The 22,708-nt window shown below is 45.0% G+C and overlaps 1 protein-coding gene across 23 annotated transcripts in view; it reads right to left on the bottom strand.

The window, feature by feature from the left end:
- The window catches only part of DYSF (dysferlin), a 224,594-nt gene that overhangs the window by 46,333 nt on the left and 155,553 nt on the right, over window positions 1-22,708 (bottom strand). For 14 of the 23 annotated variants that reach the window (XM_053890791.1, XM_053890797.1, XM_053890799.1 and 11 more), the window contains 5 exons: window positions 22,111-22,212; window positions 21,839-22,000; window positions 20,615-20,780; window positions 20,053-20,129; window positions 13,349-13,411 (listed from right to left, as the gene is read on the bottom strand). In XM_053890791.1, coding sequence (XP_053746766.1) covers window positions 13,349-13,411; window positions 20,053-20,129; window positions 20,615-20,780; window positions 21,839-22,000; window positions 22,111-22,212 — 570 coding nt within the window. The remainder of the gene's footprint in view (window positions 1-13,348; window positions 13,412-20,052; window positions 20,130-20,614; window positions 20,781-21,838; window positions 22,001-22,110; window positions 22,213-22,708) is intronic. The other 9 variants (XM_053890801.1, XM_053890805.1, XM_053890809.1 and 6 more) reach the window with 1 other exon arrangement.

Raw genomic sequence — 22,708 nt, 5'->3', positions numbered from 1 at the left:
TGGAATGGAAAACCTCTGGGGAATTCTAGCTTACTAGCCCTCTCCCGACCCTGGAGTCTATGGTAGATAAGATACATGAGCTCATGATTTGGTCCTCCAGGGACAGTATGACCACATATACCCATGCAGGAAGCCTAGAGGAATGGGGATCTATCCAGCAGGGTGAATAAAAGAAGGTCCCATCAGGGTCCTCTAACCTCTGAAGAAAGCAATGAGACATCACTAATTCAGGATTTGTGATGATTCCAATAGGGCCTGGGCAAAAGCTTTCCCTATCTTCTTCATTCTGCTTATGTAGATGGTTTTGCTTAGCAAGAGTTCCAACAATCTACTTAAGAGAAAAACTATTTTTGAAGGCTTTCCCAGGACTGCTGAAGCATTCATCAAACTACAGACACTAATCTTAGCTATCTTAAATTCAATTTTAAAAGTATTTTGGGGGAGCCTACTATGTGCCAAAGTCAACCTACTTTCTAGTTACTGTGTGCATTTTCATACACAAAATCACATTACTTTTCAAATATTTCCTATTTTGAACTTGCTGCTACTTCAGTGTGGTTTCCCCAGCCCTCAGTCAATGTAAGAGAGGTGTTAAAGACCCTGGGTTGGTTAATAAGCTTCAGTGAGTATACTTGGGGATTTTTACTCAGCCATGAGCACTGTACCAAGTTCTAAGCGCTGTCCTGACCCAGACTAGGGGGCAGGAGGGGACAGGGACAGGACAGTCAGGGGTAGGAAAGCATATAATTAGACCTCAGAGAGAACTTCTTGTCCTGCAGATTTCCACAGAAAGCTGAGCATTTTTTCTCTGAGAAGCGATGAACCCCTTTTCTCTAGACGGGAAAACAGGTCCCCCATGGACCAGGGGAAAGACCTTTTGGGAAAAGAGGAGCATGGTGGGGTGGAGGCAGAGACAAGGAGGGCTGGTTGAAGGGGCTGGGGCCTCCTCCTGCCTGATGAGGCCCTGGAGTTTGCCAGACAAGTTTCACCCCGGGCTGTCCCCCCTGCAGTGTGCATCGAGGGAGGAGGGGCGCACCCCCGAGGAGACCACAGGAATGCCAAGCAGGGGAAAGGCGCCCGGAGCCAAGGGCTCCGGCAACGAGGATCCAATATCGGCGGGTGACTCCAGCCCCCGTAACAGGAGAGACCGTAAAGTATGTGCTCTGCTTCCCAACCAGCAAACACAGCAAATAACCAATTACTCCAAATAGCTAACAGATTTCGGCTCTGATTTCCCTCCCCTTGCCTCCCCTGTGCCTTCACTTGTCATTTGATGGGCGATTTGTATTTGCTCTGAGAAAATGAGAGAAGGAATGACTCACAAAGGAAGGTCCAGATTACACGCAGTGACAGGCATCAAACCTCCCTCATCAGAACTAATGGGAGTGGAGGGAGGCCAGGCTGCACTGGCAACACATCTGAACCGGAGATATTTTTAAAGAAGTACAGTTTTGTACTTTCGAGCACATACAGTAATTCTTGCTAAACCAATATTGCCAAATACATGTCCTCAGGAAACCTACTTTAAAGAGAGGAGAAGTATCTTCCTAATTAGCACATCTGCTAGATACCAAAGTATAGGTAAAACCATTCGTGTTATCAAAGTTAAAATACTCCCCCTCGAACTCTCAAGTTCAAAGGTGCAACCGTGAGGTTCTGAGACAAACTGCCTCGGATGCCTTCTGGAAATGCTTCCTCACTTGGGAGCCACACCCTGTAATTGATTCCTTTGCTCAGAAAACCTTTGCTTCAAAGTCTTTGGATAAATTGTTGTCAGTATTCACGAGCTGCAATGAGGCATTCCCCCAAAACTTGGAATTAAGGGAAATAGGGCTGCCCTCGGAGAATTAGACCGTGAAATCAATGCATAGTGGTTCAGAGCAAGGACAGGCAAAATCACCTCAAAGCAGAAGAGTGGCTCTTACACTAAGCCTTAACCCTAAATGGGTAGGCTGTATTAATACAACCCAAGAAAGAAAGTGAAAACAAGGAATTGGCCAGGCCTGGAAGTACAAGAGCATGAAGGGTTGGCTGTTGACAGTTGTTCACATCAGCACCCTCAGGGGATGGTCCCGACCTTTGGAGATAGACGGATCTGTCCATCTTGGTCAGCTGCTGCTAAATTGCAGGTCACAGAACCCATCTCTCCTCATTCTAATTCTTTACTCATCTCCAATCACAATTTGGCTTCCCAACTGCTGAACCTATAAGATACCACAGGCTGCACCACAATCCAAGGTCATGTCCCATGGGCAGAAGTATTTCTCACTATAAACTCATAAACTGGCAACCTCAGTTTGAGGCTTGAATAATAAGTATCCAGCCCAAAGAAAATGGGCTCATCAGGTGTCTGAACCACAAGGTTGAGGATCCACTCACAAGACTGTTGACACCTCCCTAAAGAACACCCCTGTCTTGTGGGCCTGGCGGGAGAGGGTCAGATCTCCTTTACTTCAGAAACTCCTTACGGTAGGAGGTAGGAGCCGACAGGCAAGGACCTTGGCCCTGACCTAGCTAGTTAACACCTCGCTGCCACAACAAACATAGAAAACAAGCCCTTCGGTCCCATGGAAAAGCCTCTGATCCTGCTTTCCTTCTTGCTTCTCCTATCCTGCTGGATTCCTAACTGGCAAGGTAAAGATACAGCAACCTTAGACTGTTCTCTTCTCCCTTTTATAAAAATTGGAAATTAGAAAGGGGCCCATGCACTAATGGACAGAACCATCTGAGCTCCCAGTACGTGAAGCAAGGACTTCTCTCTGTAAGGACAGATAGAAAGAAGAGAATAAGGTTCAAAGGAAGGGGGGCAACATGAGGACTAAGACAAGGGTTATCTTAATGAATTGAGTAAAAGACAAGGAAATCAATGACTACCTTATGTTCATAGAAAGTCTCAAGAGGATACAAGAAGTTAGAGCCTGCGGTCCTGAAGGAAATATAACCTTCATGGAGACAAATAGGACTGTCAAAAATAAAACTATAATAAAGACATTGATTTCTAGCAAAATGACAAACAAGAAGGCCAGAGAAACTCACTAAGTAAGAACACCTAAATTAACAGATAAGATATCTTTAAAATCCTTTTTAAATGCATGCTAGAGCTGATGGGAATGTAAAGAAAATCCACGGGGGCAAATGAGGAAGCAAAACTGCAGAGAAATAAGGAGCCAAAATGCAAACTAACTGTGGGGCTCAAAAAGCCCAAGCTGAACATTTAGTTTTAGTGACTCTGGGTTTGTCACATTTTCAGGCATCTGGTAAAGCAAATGCATACCCTCTGCAAAAGAATGTTAACTTTCATCCAGGCCTCAAAGAACTCTCAGATAAAGTTCCAAGGAACATGAGTTCACAATCAAAAATAGTGCAACATGTAAAGAATAAGGCACCATGAGCAAGAGTCAGCTAGAAACACCAACTGCATATCAGACCTAATGTTACAGATACAGAAAACAGAATTGTCAGAAATAGGACTTTAAAAAAAAAAAAACACTGTTTACAAAAACAAAAGACATTAAAAATTGTGGCAAAAGAATAAGAGACTCAAAAATAAACAAGCCAGTTGCAGGGGATGGCAGGGGGAAGAACTTCTGAAGATAAAAATATAATACTTAAAATTAGAAACTCAATAGATACGGTTAAAATAAGCCTTTAAAAATTTTTTTTAATGTTAGGTATTCTTGAGAGAGAGACAGAGCATGAGCGGGGGAGGGGCAGAGACAGAGAGGGAGACACAGAATCTGAAACAGGCTCCAGGCTCCAAGCTGTCAGCACAGAGCCTGATGCTGGGCTCGAACTCAGGAATGGTGAGATCATGACCTGAGCTGAAGTCAAGACACTTAACCAACTGAGCCACCCAGGTGCCCCTAAACATGAGCCTTTAAAAGCAGCTAAAGACTTAGTGAACTTGAAGATCTATCTTCAGAAATTAGCCAGAGGGCAACACAAGAAAAAAGTGATATGAAAGAAAGTTGAACTAACATGGAGAACAGAGAAGGTCCATTGTAGATCTAATCAGAGTTCCAGAAGGAAATGATAGAGAAAATGGGAAATATGTAACATTTAAAGAGATAGTGATTGGGGCGCCTGGGTGGCGCAGTCGGTTAAGCGTCCGACTTCAGCCAGGTCACGATCTCGCGGTCTGTGAGTTCGAGCCCCGCGTCAGGCTCTGGGCTGATGGCTCGGAGCCTGGAGCCTGTTTCCGATTCTGTGTCTCCCTCTCTCTCTGCCCCTCCCCCGTTCATGCTCTGTCTCTCTCTGTCCCAAAAATAAAAAAAAATAAAAAAAAAAAAAAAAGTTGAAAAAAAAAAAAAAAGAGATAGTGATTGAAAACTATATAGAACTAATTAAAACAAAACAAAACAAAAAACAGTTCTCAGATTTAGATTTAGGAAGACAACAGAAAAATGGAAGCAAAAAGATAATAGTATCTTCAAAGTGCTGAAAGAAAATAAGTGTCAGTAAAACCAGTATTTCCAAAATAAGGATGAAATAAAAATATTTTCAAGCAATAATTTAAAAGTGAGAACATTTACAATGAACTAATCCTAATTATAAGAATTTCTATAAGCTCTACTTCAGGTAGAAAGAAGATGATCCCAGAAGGAAGAAGACTGACCTACAAAACAAGGCAGTAAATATGGGTATAACTAAAATGAAATAGGTTACTTTTAAAACTGATATTGTTTTGGGGCACCTGGGTGGCTCAGTCAGTTAAGCATCCGACATCAGCTCAGGTCATGATCTCGCGGTTTGTGAGTTCGAGCCCCGTCTATGCTGACAGCTAAGAGCCTGGAACCTGCTTCGAATTCTGTGTCTCCCAATCTCTCTCTGCCTCTCCCCTGCTCACACACTCTCTCTCTCAAAAATAAATATTTTTAAAAATAATAAAATAAATAAAAATAAAAATGGTATTATTTTTAAAACGTCATTTACAGTTAAAACTAAAATATTGAACAGAAGTTTGTAAATTTGTATGTGACTGGAATTAAAGCATATTCTGACGGAAGCTGTAAATATTAATTAGACATAGAATTTGCTACATTGACTATGCATGATAAAGTTTCTATACTAATCTCTAAAGGAATAGAAACAGTGTATAGTTTTGAAACTGAAAAGGGAAGAAAGAATGTGGGATGGGGAAGTAATCTTTCAATCCAAAAAAGAAAAAAAAAATGAGGGGAAAAATGGGCAGGATGAATAAAGACAAAAAATAAGATGGCAGAAATAAATCCAAATATATCAATAAACACAATTAATAATTGGACTCAACTCACCAGTTAAGAAAACATATTGCCAGAACACACGAAAGAAAAAACAGAATCCACCTATTTCCTGTTTACCAAAGAGACAGCTAAAACATAACGTCACAGAAAAGTTGAAAGTAAAACAATAGAAAAAGGTATACTAGGAAAATACTGGCCAAAAGGAAGCTGGTGTGGCCTATATTAACATGAAAAAAAAAGCACTCTCATTAGGAGATATTTTAAAAGGCAAAGGGCCAGAGGTTCACTAGGTATCCTTAAAAGATTCAATTTGGGGTGCCTGGGTGGCTCAGTTGGTTAAGCGTCCGACTTCGGCTCAGGTCATGATCTCACTGTTTGTGAGTTTGAGCCCTGCATCGGGCTCTGTGCTGACAGCTCAGAGCTGGGAGCCTGCTTTGGATTCTGTCTCCTTCTCTCTCTGCCCCTCCCCACGTGTGCTCTGTTTCTCTGTCTCTCAAAAATAAATAAATGTAAAAAAAAAAAAATTTTTTTTTAAGATTCAATTTTCTAGTAAGATATAAGAATTCTACCTGTTCGTGGCTAATAACACAGCATTAAGTATATAAAGGAAAAGTAGGCAGGATCATAAGGAGAAAATGAGAAATATCAAATCAAAGCAGGATGTTCAATTATACCTCTCTCAGAAATTAATGAATGACACATATAAAACTCAGAATAAAAATAGATTTAAATAACACAATTAACAATGGTGCCTGGGTGACTCAGTCGGTTAAGCGTCTGACTCGGTTTCAGCTCTGGTAATGATCTCATGGTTTCATGAGTTTGGGCCCCACGTAGGGCTCTGCGCTGGCAACATGGAGCTTGCTTGTGATTCTCTCTCTCTCCCTCTCTCTCTGTCCCTCCCCAACTCTGTCTCTGTCTCCCTCAAATAAATAAATAAACTTAAAAAACAAAAACCAACACAATTAACAAGTCTGATCCAAATGGACATGTTATGTGTAAAACACATTTATAGACTAGACATTCTTTCCACGCACACACAGGACAATTACCAAAAAATGATCTTGTAATAGACCACAAAGTAAGTATCAAGAAACATAACATACAGACCCCATTCTCTGAACCATAGCACAGGTAAGCTGAAACCAGCAACAAAGAGATAACTTAAAACATAAGCTAGGAACTTCTACTTTTAAGCAATACAGGTTTCAAAAATAAACACAGCGAAAATCAGTAAACACTGAACTGGAAAACTAGAAAATAACAACAACAACAACAAAAAAAACAGTCATCAAAACCTGTGGGATGCATAAAACAGTACTTAGAGGGAATTTTATAGTCCCAAATGTTTATATTAGAAAAGAAGAAAGTTTAAAAATCGATGAACTAGACATAGCACTTAAGAGGTTAAGAATAAAATAACCCTCTCCCAAAAATAAAAGGAAGGAAATGATAAAGAAATTAATAAACTAGAAAACAAGGAAACAATAGAATATCAACAGAGCTAAAAATTGGTTCTTTGAAAAGATTTTTTAAAAATCTGACAAATTCTGGCAAGAATAATAAAATAAAACCTTAGGAATTAAAAGGAACATAAATAAAAGAAGGAAAAAATTGAAAAAGTAAACGGTTATTGTGAGAAATGGTATGTCGATAATTTTTAGGAGGAAATGGATAAATTCCTATAAAATATAAATCACCAAAAGTGACTCACATAGAAAAAGAAAACCTCAAAGGTCCTATAAACATTTCTTCACATTCTATCAGCAATTTAAAATATCCCCAGGAAAAATACTTAGTCTAGACAGCTTTAGAAATGCATCTACCAAACATTTAGGCAACAGATAATGTCAGTCTTTGTCAAGAGACTAGAAAAAAGAGCATGTATGCCCCCAAGTCATTTTTGAAGATTAGTATTATGTAGCTACCAAAACCTGAAAAAAACAGTATCAGAAAAAGAAACTTCAAGCCATTATCACTCACAATAATTGATGCAAGAAAATTTCCTAAATTAAATATTTGCAAACTGAACCAGCAATGCACAAACAAAATAATAATGCTAATGATAATGATAATAATAATAATGTATTGTGACCAGGATAGATTGTTTCAGAAATGCAAAGTTGTTTCAGCAATTAAAAAAAAAAAAATCCTATTAATGTAATTCACCACATTAATAGATTAAAGGAACACCACATTTACAGATCAAACAAATTATATAAACACCTCAACAGATACATAAAGAACATGCAATAATGTTTCACATCATTCATGATAAAAACTCTTAGCTAACTGGTAATCATTCACCTGAAACACCAGTGGTGTAACATAAAAATATTCACTTTTAAATTAGAGTAGATAAGAATACTCTCTATTATCAGTTACATAGAATATTGAATTGAATGTCCTCTCCAGTGCAATAAGGAAATAATAAAGAGAAAAAGAAATTGAAAGTACACAGAAGAATTAAAACTGTGATTAATCACACATTATATGACCAACTACACAGAAAACCCAGAAAAATTATCCAATCAGTGGGATTAATAAGAGAATTTAGCAAAGTTTCTGAATATAATGTCAGCATATGAGAATAAATTTCATTTATATACAAGCAAAAAATTATTAGATAATGTACCTTTAAAATCCAAGTAAAAATACAATAAAGCATACAATTACTAGAACTAAAATCTAATAAAAGTTGTACCACACTTTTTTGGGAAAAAAATATAAAATTTATAGAAAAACATTAAAGAATACCTAAATAAATGGAGAGAGATCATATCCATGTTTAAAAGACAATATTATAAAAATGCTTTCCCCAAATTGATCCAAAAATTCACTCAATCACAAATCACAACAGAAGCCGACAAGCTGATTGTAAAATTGACATGGAAAAAAATAATAATAAAATAAAATAAAGAAAATTGAGATGGAAAAAGCAAAGGACAAGAATAGCAACAACACTCTTAAAAATGAATGAGGTAGAATATTTCCTTTACCAGGTATGAAGCCTTGTTATAAAGCTATAGTAAATAAGACAGTGGAGTATTAGTGCAGGGAAAGACCAATGGAACAGAATAGATAGCCACAAACCAACCCACACTTTTCTGGAAACCTGATATATGACACAATTGTCATTACAGATCAAGAAAGGATAGGTCATTCTGTGATGATATGAATTCACCGGTTATCTACATGGGAAAAAATAAAAAGAAATCCAATCTCTACTTCACATTTTGCACATAACACAAATCAATGCCAGATGGAATAAGGACTTAAGTATGAAATAAGCAAGATTTCAGAATTTTAGAATTATGAGGACAAAATGCAGACTAATATCCCCTTTTGAAAAGAAAATTTAAACAAGGCAGAGAGGGAAGGAAGGAGGGAGCAAGGGAAAGATGAAGTAATAGCCCAAGAGATCCAAAATATAAATGACAGGAATTTCAGAGGAAGAGGGCTTAAAAATGACTAGAAATTAAGGAAACTAACCGAATAGCAGAATTTTTGAAGAGCTGATTCTTTGGATGAAAAACAACCATAAAAGTAAAAAAGATAAGTAACATAAATCACAAAATTAGGAATGAAGATGAAAACGGGACAGATATAGAAATGTTTTTCTTTTATTGTAGTAATAAATACAAAGCCACGGTAATGTAATAAGCAATATCTGGGGACATCAAACTACCAAACTGACAGAAGTAGAGAGTGATCAAAAACTCCCCTTCCCAAAAAGGTCCTGGGCCCAGTTTTATAAAGAAGTGCAGGGTAGTAGATGCATCTTACAATTATATAAGGCATGCATTCCTGAAAATCTAGAACGCAAAATTCACGTAACAGCACCATTTTCAAGAAAAAATAAGTATCCTACCTATCAGCTACACCATAAATACAATTTGCTTGGCTGCCACCTTTTAAATTACATGACTGTTAGTCATTTTTCACATTTAGGTTGATTCATATTACTAGACATTTTGTACATAAAACAAGACTATTACATGTTTACATCATGAAATTGCCAACATGCATAATTCAGATTCATAGAGTGGCTTTAGTGTATTTTCAAACCTTTAAGAAACAGTAATTCCCATGCCATAGAAACTGTTCAAGAGCACAGAAAATGAGAACACCTCAAAAAAGTATTTATGAAACTTATAATTCTGATGTCAAAACCTAACAAATACCACTTTAAAGTAACACTTATTGGGGCGCCTGGATGGCTCAGTCGGTTAAGCATCCGATTTCGGCTCAGGTCATGATCTCACAGTCCGTGAGTTCGAGCCCCGCGTCGGGCTCTGTGCTGACAGCTCAGAGCCTGGAGCCTGTTTCAGATTCTGTGTCTCCCTTTCTCTCTGACCCTCCCCCATTCATGCTCTGTCTCTCTCTGTCTCAAGAATAAATAAACGTTAAAAAAAAATTAAAAGTAACACCTATTAATAGACATACAAAAATACTAAATAAGTAAGAGCAAATCTAACTCATAATATAGTCTAGAAGTTCTTTCAAACTTGCCCTTACCGAGGATCAACAAACACTATGCTTTCCCCCTGCTAACAGTGTAAGGTGCAAAGCGTGCAGCTAACCTAGTATGCCCACTACGGCACCCACCGGGGCGCTTCGTGCTTAAGAGTCACTGTGCTGGTTCCCAAACCTGTTTATGCCATTGTACTAACAGGGTAATTAGATCAGTAAGTCAATATTACAAAAACATATAAAATTGAATTTAAGGGGCACGTAGGTGGTTCAGTCAGTTAAGTGTCCAACTTCAGCTCAGGTCATGATCTCAAGGTTTGTGGGTTCAAACCCCACATTGGGCTCTGTGCCGACAGCTCAGAGCCTGGAGCCTGCTTCAGATTCTGTGTCTCCCTCTCTCTCTGCCCCTCCCTGCTCACGCTCTATCTCTCTCTTTCTCTCTCTCTCTCTCAAAAACAAATATTTAAAAAAAAATTTTTTTTAAGAAAAGCCATCTATTCTAGAATATGAATTTAATGATTTTTTTAACTCATGAAAATTAAGTATGAGTGAGATTTTTTTTGAAGTTTTTATTCAAATTCCAGTTAGTAAATATACAGTAAAATATTAGTTTCAGGTGCACAATACAGTGATTCAATCAGTGAATTTAATTAAATAGGTGGTGGGGGGTAAGGAGTGCACCTGTTGTGATGAGCACTCAATGTTGTATGAAAGTGTTGAATCATTAGTGGGACTTTTTTAAGGGAAGGTATGGGAAGGAGGAATCTTAAATTTTTAGAAGGACTCCACAGTCTGGTTTTTCTGCAGGTATCATTAAAATCTCACCAAACTTTAATAAACCTACAGGAAAAATCATAGATAATGCATTTTGGATGTGGCTTATACCAAGAGGATGACAGGACGACACCCTAATAGCAGATCCAGATGGAAGGAGGCCTTGGCACATGTCAAATGATTAGCATGGGAAGATACACAGATAGGGTCAGAAATAAAATGTTTATGGTGTGTACGCATGAATTTTAATCAGTCCCATTCAATCACCTTTTTCAATTAGCCAACCAACTACCTGTCGTGATTGCATCGGATCAGAGAACTTCAATTATAGGAAATTATAATACCATGACCAACTGACCGATTCAGATTTATCCCAGGAATGCACGAAAATTATACATCATATTAATGGAACAATATCAAACAAAATAATCATCTTGATAAATGCCAAACAGCAGTGGATAAAGTTAAACTCCTATACCTAATTTTTAAACTATTAACAAACTAATAGTAAAGGGCACAACCTTGGCAAAATCAAGAATATCTATCTTAAATTACCAATCATTATCATAACTAATGGAAAAATGGTAGAAGCTTTTCATTAGAATCAGTAACTAAATATGTTTGCTCACTAGCATCGCAATTATCAAATGTTATTCTGGAAACAGGAAGAAGGTATACTTATTAGAGAGATAGTGACATATTTATTGCTGTTTGAAGAAAACAATCTTACCTGCCTGGAAAATCCAACAGAATCAATGAACAACTCTCAGGATTGATAAAGGAGCTCACTAAAGAGCATGTTTCAAAGTATACATACAAAATATTGTTTCCCTATATTCTAATAATAAATAGCTAGACCCAATCATTTTTTTAAAAAGATATTCCCTGTAGGGAATAAACAAAGGCTATAAAATGCCAAGGATTAAATGTAACACAAAATGGGCTAAAACTATCTAAAGTAAACAAAAATAACTCCTCTAAGAAACAAAATATAATACACAAGTGGAAATTAAAACTAAAATTAAATGGGGGTGACTGGGTGGCTCAGTCAGTTGAGCATCGAACTTTGGTTCGTCATGATCTCTCACTTCGTGGGTTCAAGCCCCTCGTGGGGCTCTGTGCTGACAGCTCAGAGTCTGGAGCCTGCTTTGGATTCTGTGTCTCCCTCTCCCTCTGCCCCTCCCCTGCTCTCTCTCTCTTGCTCTCTCTCTCTTAAAAATAAATAAATGTTAAAAAAAAATTTTAATTAAAAAAAATTAAATGTCCAATGATATGGGAGTGGTAAAAACTTTATGGATGGCTATATAATGGGATTACATGTAGCCATGTTTTTAAAGAATATAAAGATATGGAAAAACATTCATGGTATACTTTTAAGTAAAAGAAAGTGCAGATTAAAATATGATTCCAAATTTGTTTTTAGACAAAAGTATGCACAAATGTATAAAAGATATCTAAAAACGTGAGCACATCAAAATCTTTTTTTGTAATTTTTTTGAAGTTTATTTATTTATTTTGAGAGACAGAGAAAGAGAGTGGGGGGCAGAAAGAGAGAATTCCAGCAGGTTCCACACCATCAGCGTGAAGCCCCATGAGGGGCTCGAACTCCCGAACCGTGAGATTATGACCTGAGCCAAAACCAAGAATTGGATGCTTAACCAACTGAGCTACCCAGGTGCCCCATGAGCACATCAAAATCTTAATTGTGATTATCTCCAACTGGTAGGAATACAGGTGGTTTTCACTTTCTGCTTTGCACTCTTTTGTTTTCTATATTTTCTACAATGGGTACATCAGAAAAAATTTAAAAAAATATATTGCCTCTTCCTAGAAATCCATAAGATGCCTACTACAGGAATCCCTCCCCCTGACAGCATGAACAGAATTTAACGATGGGCGGGTTCCATCTCTTAGGGCTCCCCCAGCAGCTCAGGAGCTGCTCTGGCCCTCAGCGTGGGACTTCATGAGTGCATGGTGAAGGCTAAACGCCCAAGTCATCTTCCTGGAGGGCCCCATGACCCCCCAAGATGACACCGAGGAAATCAGCCCAGCTGTAGACTGTGGGCGCCAGCATACTTCTTAGAATCTGCTCAAGACAACCAGGGTTCCTCAGTCACACTTTCATGCCTCTGGGAGGGGCAGAGAAAATCAACCTGCCATTGCCCACAGAAGCTTCTCGTGTCCTGTTTTCCGGAGGTCAGGATCTAATTTAGAGACTTCCCTGTTTCCACTGGCCCATGTGATCCCAACCAACCCTCTAGCCCTCATGCAGGTAAACAGGATTAAGGTAAATCCCAAGATGCACTAAGAGATAACTCAGGGATGTCTGTTTCTGAGAACCTTCCCTGAGCTTGCCCCCCACCCTCCACCACTACACAAGGCAGGTAACTGTTTTCTGCTGGGTCTCAGGAAATACAGTCGACACTTGACCAACATGGGCTTGAACTATATGGGTCCACCAACACACAGATTTTTTTCAATGAATACAGTACATACAGTACTGTAAATGTATTTTCTCTCCCTTACGATTTTTCTAACATCATTTTCTTTTCTCTAGCTTAGTTTATTGTAAGATATATGTACAAAAATATACAGTATATAATACGTTTAACATACAAAATATGTTATGTTATGACTATGTTATCGGTAAGGCTTCTGGTCAACAGTAGGCTATTAGTTCAGGTTTTTGAGGGGTTAAAAGTTACCGAATTTTCTACCGTGTGGGGGCTGGTGTCTCTAACCCCCACATTGTGCAAGGGTCAAATGTACTTCCTTTCTTCCCTTCCCACTCTCCTTTTGTTCCTTTCCTTAACTCCCTACCCCCGCCCCCAGCCCCCCAGGGAAATCAAAGAGCCCACAAATAGGTAAACAATACATACATGAGGACTGGATGGAGAGGATGCCATGTTAGTGGGGGCAGAGCCCGACAGACCGTCTGCAAGCTACAAATTAAACACTCTGGTTAGCAACAGGGTTAGAGAAACCACTTCAGGGAAGACTGGACAGCCCCCAAGGACGTAGAGCTCTCCAACCAGGGAGGCTGCAAAAGTTGTGGAAGGAACATGTGTTTTGGAGTTGGATAAGACTGGGTCCAAATCCTGGCCCCATTGCTTTATCTGCTGCATGACCCTGGTCAAGCCCCCTGACCTCTCTGAGTCGGCATCCCCATCCAGAGAATGGGCACAAAGCCCAGCTCATAGGGCAGCAACGAGTATGGAGGAGATACAGGCCGCACACACCCAGCACAGGTGAGGCACGCGGAAGGGGCTCAGCCAATGCCTGTCTCTTGCCCGCATTCTCACTACCCTTGGCACCACTGACTCAATGCCTTCCCTGCCTTTCAAACTTCCCCAACTCATACGTACTCCAAGCTCCCCATCATCCCTGGTGGTTTCTTCTAACAGCTGAACTACACCAACCCCTGCTTGGGCATGGTTCCTAAGCTAGTACCTGTTTCTGAGTCTTTTCTATTCAAGGACAACAACCAGGGCATCATACGGCTTCCCCAAAGCCTATATAAGGGGGGGCTTTACGAGTCTTATAGTCCAACATGCCACTGCTATATTAGAGAAAACTTTCTGCATCCTCTTCTGGCTTTGGATCCTTGTCTGGAATCTTCTGGTACTGTGACTCAATACTTTATTGTGTGAATCCATGGGTTACAGGGCCCAGAGGGCCTCAGGGGTCAGGACTGGAGACAAGTGACCACTACAATGGTCCCAGAGAAGGTGATGGGGCTCTGGGTGGATGAGTATTAGTCTAGGTAGACAAAGATAGGAGATGCTTCAGGCAGAGAGGATAACAAGTGCAAAGGAGCAGGGGCGCCTGGGTGGCTCAGTTGGTTAAGCATCTGACTCTTGATTCCGGCTTAGGTCATGATCTCTCAGTTCATGAGTTCGAGCCCTGCATTGGACTCTGCACTGATAACGCAGAGCCTGCTTGGGATTCTCTCTTTACCTCTCTCTCTGCCCTATCCCCACTTGCACTAGCTCTCTCTATCTATCTATCTCAAAATAAATAAATAAATAAATTTTTTTAAGTGCAAAGGGATAAATGAATAAAATACAGCACATTCAAGAAAGCAAATGGCTCAGCTTTGGAAGGCAGGCACTGGGCAGTGGGCAAATAAGGCTGAGGGGCTCAGGAGACCAGCAAGGACGCAGACACCCACGGTTAAGCCCTCTCTGCCTTTGAGCCCTGAATAGGGGGCTCTGAGAGACGCCACAGGAGGCTGAGCTCCAGGCAGCCCTCCCCTCCTTGGCAGAAAAAGCCTGGGAGACACATTCACCTGGGGGGTCAGAAAGGGCTCAGGAAGGACAGGATGAAGACAGCTGAGACCTGGAGGGGAGTCTTGGAACCACAGACCCGTCCCTGCTTTGTGAAGAAGGCATCACCAAGGGGGACCCTAGCCTCCCCTAAACTAGTCTCATGGCTGTTCAGAGCCAGAAGCACAGGCAGGAGGGCAGAATGGCCGGTGGGCACCAGGCCAGGTCGCTGGATGGTGCTGGGGTGCTGGCCACATGTTAGTGGATGCGGTGTGACCCCTGGCATAGACTGGATGAACTCCACACAACCCGCCCCCGCCGGCCGCCTCTGCCCCTCCTGCTCTCATCCTGAGCCTCACAGAAGCCTTATTGTTATTTTTAATACAGTTTGTTTTTAGAAAGGTGAGAGGGAAACCGGCAGTTCACCAGAGCAAGAGGGAGAAAAAATAAAGCTAAACATAGTGCTCCAAAGATCTGGTCCAGCTTCCGAAATTACACGTTCTCCTTTGGGACGTGGGCATAATTTGCCGCTCCAGTTCTGGGAGCACGTTGCCACCTTCACAGCATCCCAGAGACTATAACTGGAGCGGCAGGCTCAAAATGAGCCCAAGCTAGGAAGCCAGGGAGCGGTCAGCCTCAGCACCCCACCCCACAGCATGGGGAGCAGGTCTTCAAACCTTCTGATGCCTTCTCCACACCAGCCTCCAATACCTGCCCACCTCACACACACACACACACTCACACACATGCAGTGCCACTGCCAAGCCTCTGCTCCCACTCCTCTGCCCACCAGGAAAGTCCTCCTCTCCCCTCTGCTGTTGTAACTCCACCAGCCTTCACAGCCTTTCTCTCATCTGGCCACCCCCTCCCCAGAAGCTTTCCTGATCACTTAGCCCATGCCAACCCACAGGGCCAAGAGAGTCCACAATCTTCCTCCCTTGCTGATAAAGCATCTCACTGGAGACCAGCTACACACGTCTCATCTCTCCCAACTAGCGTGAAAGTTTCAAGGTGTTCTTTCTTTATGCCTCTTCAACCTGCGCGTAGTCCCCACACCCACGCCCGGAAATTCTCCTTCTCTGGAGACACAGAGGAGCCCCCCTACCCAGGGTGGGCTCTCAGAATGATGGGCAAGAGTCACCCCTGACCGGGCGACTCCAGGGGCATCTCAGTGCCTGCAAGGTGGGTGATGTGTGGGGTAGGCAGGGGCACCACCTCTACTCTGAGCTTCAAGACCCTCTGTAGGTGATGGGGGGGGCGGTGCTCTGGGTGTGTCCCGCACAGCCTTTCTCACCCCCTCTTCTTAATCAGAACCCCAAGAACCAGCTTCATGAGAAAGCAGGTTAGCAAACAGAGACCCCAATTTTGTTTTCAGGAGAGAAATGGGATCTGATTCAGAATCAGAGACAAAAATAGAAGCCCAGGGGGAAAGGAAAGGATGGGAAGGATATGTTGGTAGCCGTTCATTCAGACTGTGCTTTGGCTGGAGATCATGCCTGTTTGCTCATAATTATCCTATATTTTCCAAATTTTATGTAATTAACATGTATTTGTAACCAGAGAAAATTAAGGGATCCTTTTTAATTTTTTTTTAACATTTTATTTTTGAGAGACAGAGTGCAAGTGGGGGAGGGGCAGAGAGTGCCGGAGACAGAATCGGAAGCAGGCTCCAGGCTCCGAGCTGTCAGCACAGAGCCCGACGTGGGGCTCGAACTCACAAACTGTGAGATCACGACCTGAGCCAAAGTCGGAGGCTTAACCGACTGAGCCACCCAACTGCCCCAATATATAAAAGCAGAGCACTAAATGGAATGAAATAACCTCTGTGCCCCCTCTTTGAGGATATACCCAGCCCTGCCCTCAGAATGTTAAAAGTCACGGCCATGATTCCTGCAAAACCACTCCTGAGTCTAGACACACTCTCAGAAGCTTGCACACACAGCTGCTCCCAGCCTTCCCCACCTCTCACACACACTCATGTGTATACACCACACACACGTGCACACGCACTACCCCATCCCCAGGCTATGGATCTAAAACCTACACAAAGGATAGGAACACAAACCAAGAATAAACCGTGGAACTAATTCACAGGAGCCTATCTCCTCCTCACCTGGATCACCAGAGAGGAGTTCAAGAGGCCAGGCACGTGCTCACATGGGACCCTCCTCACCCCGAGATGGGTGCTGACCCAGGAGCCCTACGAGGCCGAGTGGACAGACCTGCTTATGTATACATTTTGGACCATCTCTAGAATTGGCCACTCCTGACAGAAACCAAACATTTCTAGAACCCTGAAAAACTCTCTGCCGTGAGTTTCAGCCCAATGACAACATCAGAACGAGTGTGAGATGACATGTCTAATGTGTGACAGACTCATACCAGGAAATGAGCCGATGATGGTAAGCAGGTTCATCATGTACAACTAAGGAAGGGGATGGAAGGGACCAAGACAGAAGCCGGATTTCGCAAGAGCGGATTTGAAACTGGGGAGGAGGCCTCAGCTGGGTCCAAAGTCAGGACCTAGTGAGCTCCGCAGTGGGGACCATGTCACCATGAGCACGAAACAGTCTGCTGAGAAACATGGGTTGGACAAAGAGGAGCCAGGAAAAATCCAAATTCTGCCAGACTTCTTGTCCCTCCAGCCCCCAGAGGGCAGAGACTTCTACTCATCTGGGGGAGGGGAGAAGGGATGTGAGCCCAGCCAGAATTATCTGGCACACCATTTGGAACTCGTATCCATTGCCTCCTGGATATGCCTCAGCATGCCTTGTCCTCTCAAGTGCCAAGGGCTATGCAGGAAGGACGGAGGGAGCAAAAGATTTCCTGATCAACCAAATATGATCAATGGATCTCAGAGAAAAACACAATACAAAATTGGTTTTCCCCAAGTCCCCCATCAGACACCATCAGACCCGGGCTTCCTGGAGACCAGGACTGGTCTCCCTGCTGGCCTCAAGGTCCTTGAGAGTAGGACAATGTCTTCTCGATCAGACAGGGAGCTCAATGAGGGCAAGGTCCAAGCCTCCTCCATCAGAGCAAGCAGGTCTCACTTCTTCCTTCTCCCGGCCCACCTCTGAGGCCCTGAGAGCCCAGGCCCTCCTCGTGTGGACACGCCTCCAGGAGCCCAGATTCCAGTTTCCCACCCTTTGCCTGTCCAGCAGCTCTAGCCAGAGTGGCCACGTGCTCCCACAAAGAGCGCAGACCCTGCACTGGCTCAGACCCCAGCCCCGGTTCACTCGTGTCAACGCCGGGAGGACGTCCAGACTGGGCCTCCTCACCGTCTGCCTCTGGCTGTGCTCGTAGCCAGCAGGACTCAAAATAGTCCCTCCCCATCTGAGTCTGTAGACATTTTGAGGGCAGCACACACAGAACGGAAATCCTGCTGGGCAAGCCCTGCACTTCCCTGCACAGACTCAGACAGGCCACTGAGGGGGCGGAAAACAGGAGCCAGGATTGGGTAGCCTGGAGTTTGGGGCTAATTATCTGCCTAATTCAGCTACAAACACCCACCCAGGCCAGAAGGCACTAGTATTAAACGTAGTTGAATCTTGGGTAGGGCCATCCAAAATTTCCACTTGGGTTTTCCCAGTCTAGAGAAGCTCCTTCTTAGACCCATTCAGAGAGTAGGCAGGCCATCCATCCATCCATCCACCCACACATCCACCCACACATCCACCCATCCAGGTAGCCTTCACGGAACACCTCCTTTAAGCCAGTCCTGTGCTGGGCATTGATCTCGCACAAGAAATGCGCCCCAGTGACTGCCCTGAACCTGGTCTGGGGAAGGTGCTGACACTTCCAGAGACAATCAGGACCTAAAGAAAAGGCCGGGACCAAGATGCAGACAAGACTTGCAGGAAGAGGCGGTGGGGAGGGAGCCAGGGATGAATCCTGGAAGGAAGTGACCACACCTAAGCTGAGTCTTAAAGGATGACCAGGAGAAGAACAGAAGGTGTCCCCGGTGGAGAGGATGGGTAGGAAGAACCCTAGAGAGTCACAGAGGTGGGAGAAACAGAGATCACGGTACCGGTGAGGATTCTTAGCATCAGAGAAACCATAGAGCAAGACCTCGTCTCAGCTCAGCAGCAGCTAGGCCCAGGCTCACAGCAGAGATGTTCCCGTGGAAGTGGCAAAGGTAAAAGGTGCACGAGTGAAAAAGAAGCAGAAATCAGCCCCGCATGTCAGAGGGAAGACCGGTGACAGGGCAGCTTGGAGGATCCTGAGCCCACCTTAGCACCCCACCCAGTGTGTTCTCTTGCTCCCAAGGCCAGTATTTGTTTGGTGGTTTAAAGAAATGAGACCCTCCCAAAAAGGGATGCCATCTCTGGGTGAATAAACAGGCCAAGAGCCCGAGGACACAAGTACTGTCTACACAGGCTGGAGGCTCTGCCTCTGGGCAGCTGGGAAGCTCTGGGAAGCCAGCCCCAGATGCCAGGGGAGTGACCAGCATCATGCAAAGCCGGGAGAGGGGTGACAACATGGAACAGATGCAGGTCAAGGCTGGTGCTCACGGTGAGGCCTTTCTTCACCTCCACTGTGGGAAGGACTGGGTGACCTTGGCCCTACAGGAACTAGAGCAGCCCAGGGCCCAAGGTGGGGAGAAGGCCTCTTGCTCAGTAAGAGATGCCACAGACCTCCTGCCATTCTGTTTGGCACTAGAGTCTGGGTCACCAGCTGGCCCCTAAGTTGCTGAGTACCTGGCAAAAGGATGCCTCTTACCTGCCCACAGGGTTGGATTCCCTTGGAATAAGATTCCCCTCCTGCCCCCTTCTCTCTCTTTTCCTAGAGTTGGGAGGAGGGGGATGGGGCAAGAGGGACTATTGGCTTGAACACAGACCCTTCTTCTTCAGCTGCCTCCAAGGTGCCACCAAGCATGAGCCCATAGGTGAATCTACCCATAAGGAGGGTTGTGGCTGGGGTAAGACAATGGGGCTGGAGCACCCCTAAAACTGCCTGGTCACTCCCTCCCCTGTCTTCCTTCTCTCTTATTTGCTGCCCCCACCATGATTTCCTTAGTAATCTGCAGGGAGAGCCCTCAACACAGCCCTCTAGGTAGAGGGACCATTTTTTTTTCATGCTTTGAGGAAAATGATTGGGTCTTACCCAGGAGATCACACACACAGACTTCCCCAACCCCTCCACCCCGCTCCTGACCAGAATGAAAAGTTCGCATCTGGGTTCCTCCACCTATACAGTGTCTAGCCACCAGGGAGAGAGATGTTCGATAGAGGCTATGTGATAAGGAAGGGAGGGGGAAGGGCAGCCAAGGCCAATGGAGCTAGCATCTCTCCCAGGGGGCCCAGTTCCCATCTTACCTGGATGGGGATGAGGGGCTCCTTATCATCAATGTCAATGAGCACGTCTTCCCCAGGACTGAGTAAACTCACGTCATCTGTAGGGAAGATCAGTGTCCAGGCCTGGAAGGGGCTGGCTCTCTCTGTGGCCAGGCCCTCTCCAGCCACAAGACTCAGCCAGGATACTGAGCCAAAAGGCCCTCAGTCTTCCACACTTCTCAATCTGTGTCTTTCTCCTCCTCCCACCCAATTCTTCCCTCTCCTGTCTCTGTCTCTCCCACCTTCCCTCACATTCTCTGTCTTCCCAGTTCTCTCTCTCCCTCATCATCCCATGGAATCCATGCCTTTCTTTCTCCCTCAACTCTTCCCCTACCTCCTCCCTTTGCAGCACTGGCCTCTCAGTAGCCCAGACCTAGGAGATGCCCCAGGGAAAGCAAGATGTCCACCCTTCTGGTCAGCTGAGCAGAAATGACTTCTCACTCACATCCTGCTAAGAGGAGGGCCTCGGACACATCTCACCTGGGAAGCCCCACCTGCCCCAGCTCCTCTGCCCTGCCCTCTCCATCAACAGCCTCACCCCTACCTGGGCCGCCCTGCGGGGACGGACTCTCTTCAGAGTACTGGTCACACATGAAGCTCTCCAGGGAGCGGACGGTACACTGGCCCACCACAGGCCGGCGGCCAAACTGGCGGTTATCAATGACCTTGATCACGATGGGGGGACAGTAGAGCTCCTCCCTGGGCAGCATCTGGGCAGAGCAGGAGGGAAGCACTGGACAATGGCCTGAACCCACCTCTGGGAGGTTTCGGAGGAGGGGGGCTCTCCTTCACAGGACAAGCTCAAAGAGCAGAGAATGACCATAAACCCACTCATAACCCCCAACAGCCATAAATCCAAAGTGGTGGTTGGCCAAGCCCAGGAGCTGGCCAGGGGACCAGAAGCCACACACCTTTTCTGTCTGCTCCTGAATGCTGTATGCAGAGGCTGACTTTCCCCCACAGCCTTACCTTCCAAACACATCTAGCTCAGCCCAAAGTTACAACAAGTCTACTTTCCCTGAACCTTCACTGGCTGGGGAGGGGAAGAGGGGAGAAGTTGGCCCAGGACTCAACATTTCTTGCAGACAGTCCCCCCCAAGTGGATACTCAAGAGTTGGCTTACAGACCCAGATTCTTCCCCCTCCCAACCCCAGCCCCAAAAGCACTTTGAACACAACTTGAAATAATTTATATGCTCTCCTTCGGTGGCGGCTTTGGCTCAGCCAAGAGGAGGCTCCTGTTGACAGCCACTGGGCCTGGAATTTCTACAGTGCTTTCATCTTGCAAACCATTTTCCTTTCCTCAGGCTTGCCTTACTCCGGCCACTAGGCCCAGGCAGCCCAGGGAGCTGCAGAGGACTGGGGGCCTGAGGGCCATGGGGGTGAGCCCACAGCACGGCTGGGGGAGGACCCAGTCAGGGAGGGTTTGGAGGAACCATGGAAGGTCAGTCCTGGCAGGCCCCTGGGGGGAGCTCCAGCGGGCTGAGACCTGCCCTGAGAGGGAACAGTGGGTCCCTTCTGTGCACTCGGGATCTGGGCAGGAAGGAGCGAGCTGACCCCATCTGTGCTGCTCAGAGGCTTCCACTCTTCCAGTGAGGAGAGTGTGAGCTCCGCTTCCCCATTTTCACAGGCGAATGAGGTGGGAAAGATGCCATGACCTACCCAGGATCCCACAGGGAGTCAGAGCAGACACCCGAGCTGCCCAGGGCCCTGAGGAAAAGTCTAGGCATCGGGACTCAGGAAGGAGATAATAGGGAGGTCAGGCTTACCACTTCCATGAAGAGGGTACAGATGTCAAAGTTGGGGTTCTTCCGGAGGTTCTTGATGACACAGGACTGCACTGTCTGGCCTCCACACTCCACCACAAGGCTGGGAGAGGAGATACTGGCCAGCTGGTAACTCTTCATGTTCCGCAGGCCCCATGCCAGGATCTGGGGACACAGAGTGAGGAGAGCAGCTGGAAAAGGCCCAGGAGAGGCTGGGGGCAGGAAGGGAAAGGGCCAGGCTGCCTCCCCACCCCCCACCCCAGAGACAGGCTCACCTCTATGGCGGTACGCTGGAGCACTGGCTTGATGTTCTGGGGAACCATGTAGATGTTGGCCTCCCTCTGAGGCGGTGGGTACGGCAGGTCTGTGTCCTCCGACTGCAGGGGACGGCAGGTAGAACAGAGACAACAGTGGGAGGAAGGCCAGGGCAGAGAGATAAAAAAAGGGAAGGACAGTCGGGGCCGAAAGAAGGACATGCACGGACAGACAGAAACAGAGAGGCAAAGGCACACAAGTAGGCAAACGGGCAGGCAAAAATGAGAAAACTGAGTCAGTTTTTGCCAGATGCCATATTCTCCAGGGTCACAATTTGAGCAGCCTGGCCCAGGATTCAGGTGACCTTGTTTCAAATGAACCCCAGGCCACCCCTCCTCCATAACGCAGGCTCTGATGCATCAGTGAGCTGCTCAGGGTCTCCCCATCCCTGACATACACAACCATGCATGCACACACACGCGCGCGCGCGCGCGCACACACACACACACACACACACACACACACACACACTGCCCACTTTCATCCTGGCACGTCCACGCCAGCCCCTCTTAATCCCAGAGAGGACCACGTATCCTCCTGCTAGCCCGGTTGTCTTGC

The sequence above is a fragment of the Panthera pardus genome, unplaced genomic scaffold, assembly GCF_024362965.1.
Source record: "Panthera pardus isolate Hobbes unplaced genomic scaffold, ASM2436296v1 HiC_scaffold_25, whole genome shotgun sequence".
Taxonomy (NCBI): domain Eukaryota; kingdom Metazoa; phylum Chordata; class Mammalia; order Carnivora; family Felidae; genus Panthera; species Panthera pardus.
The sequence above is the reverse complement of the archived record's forward strand: the minus strand, read 5'-3'. Positions and strand labels throughout refer to the sequence as shown.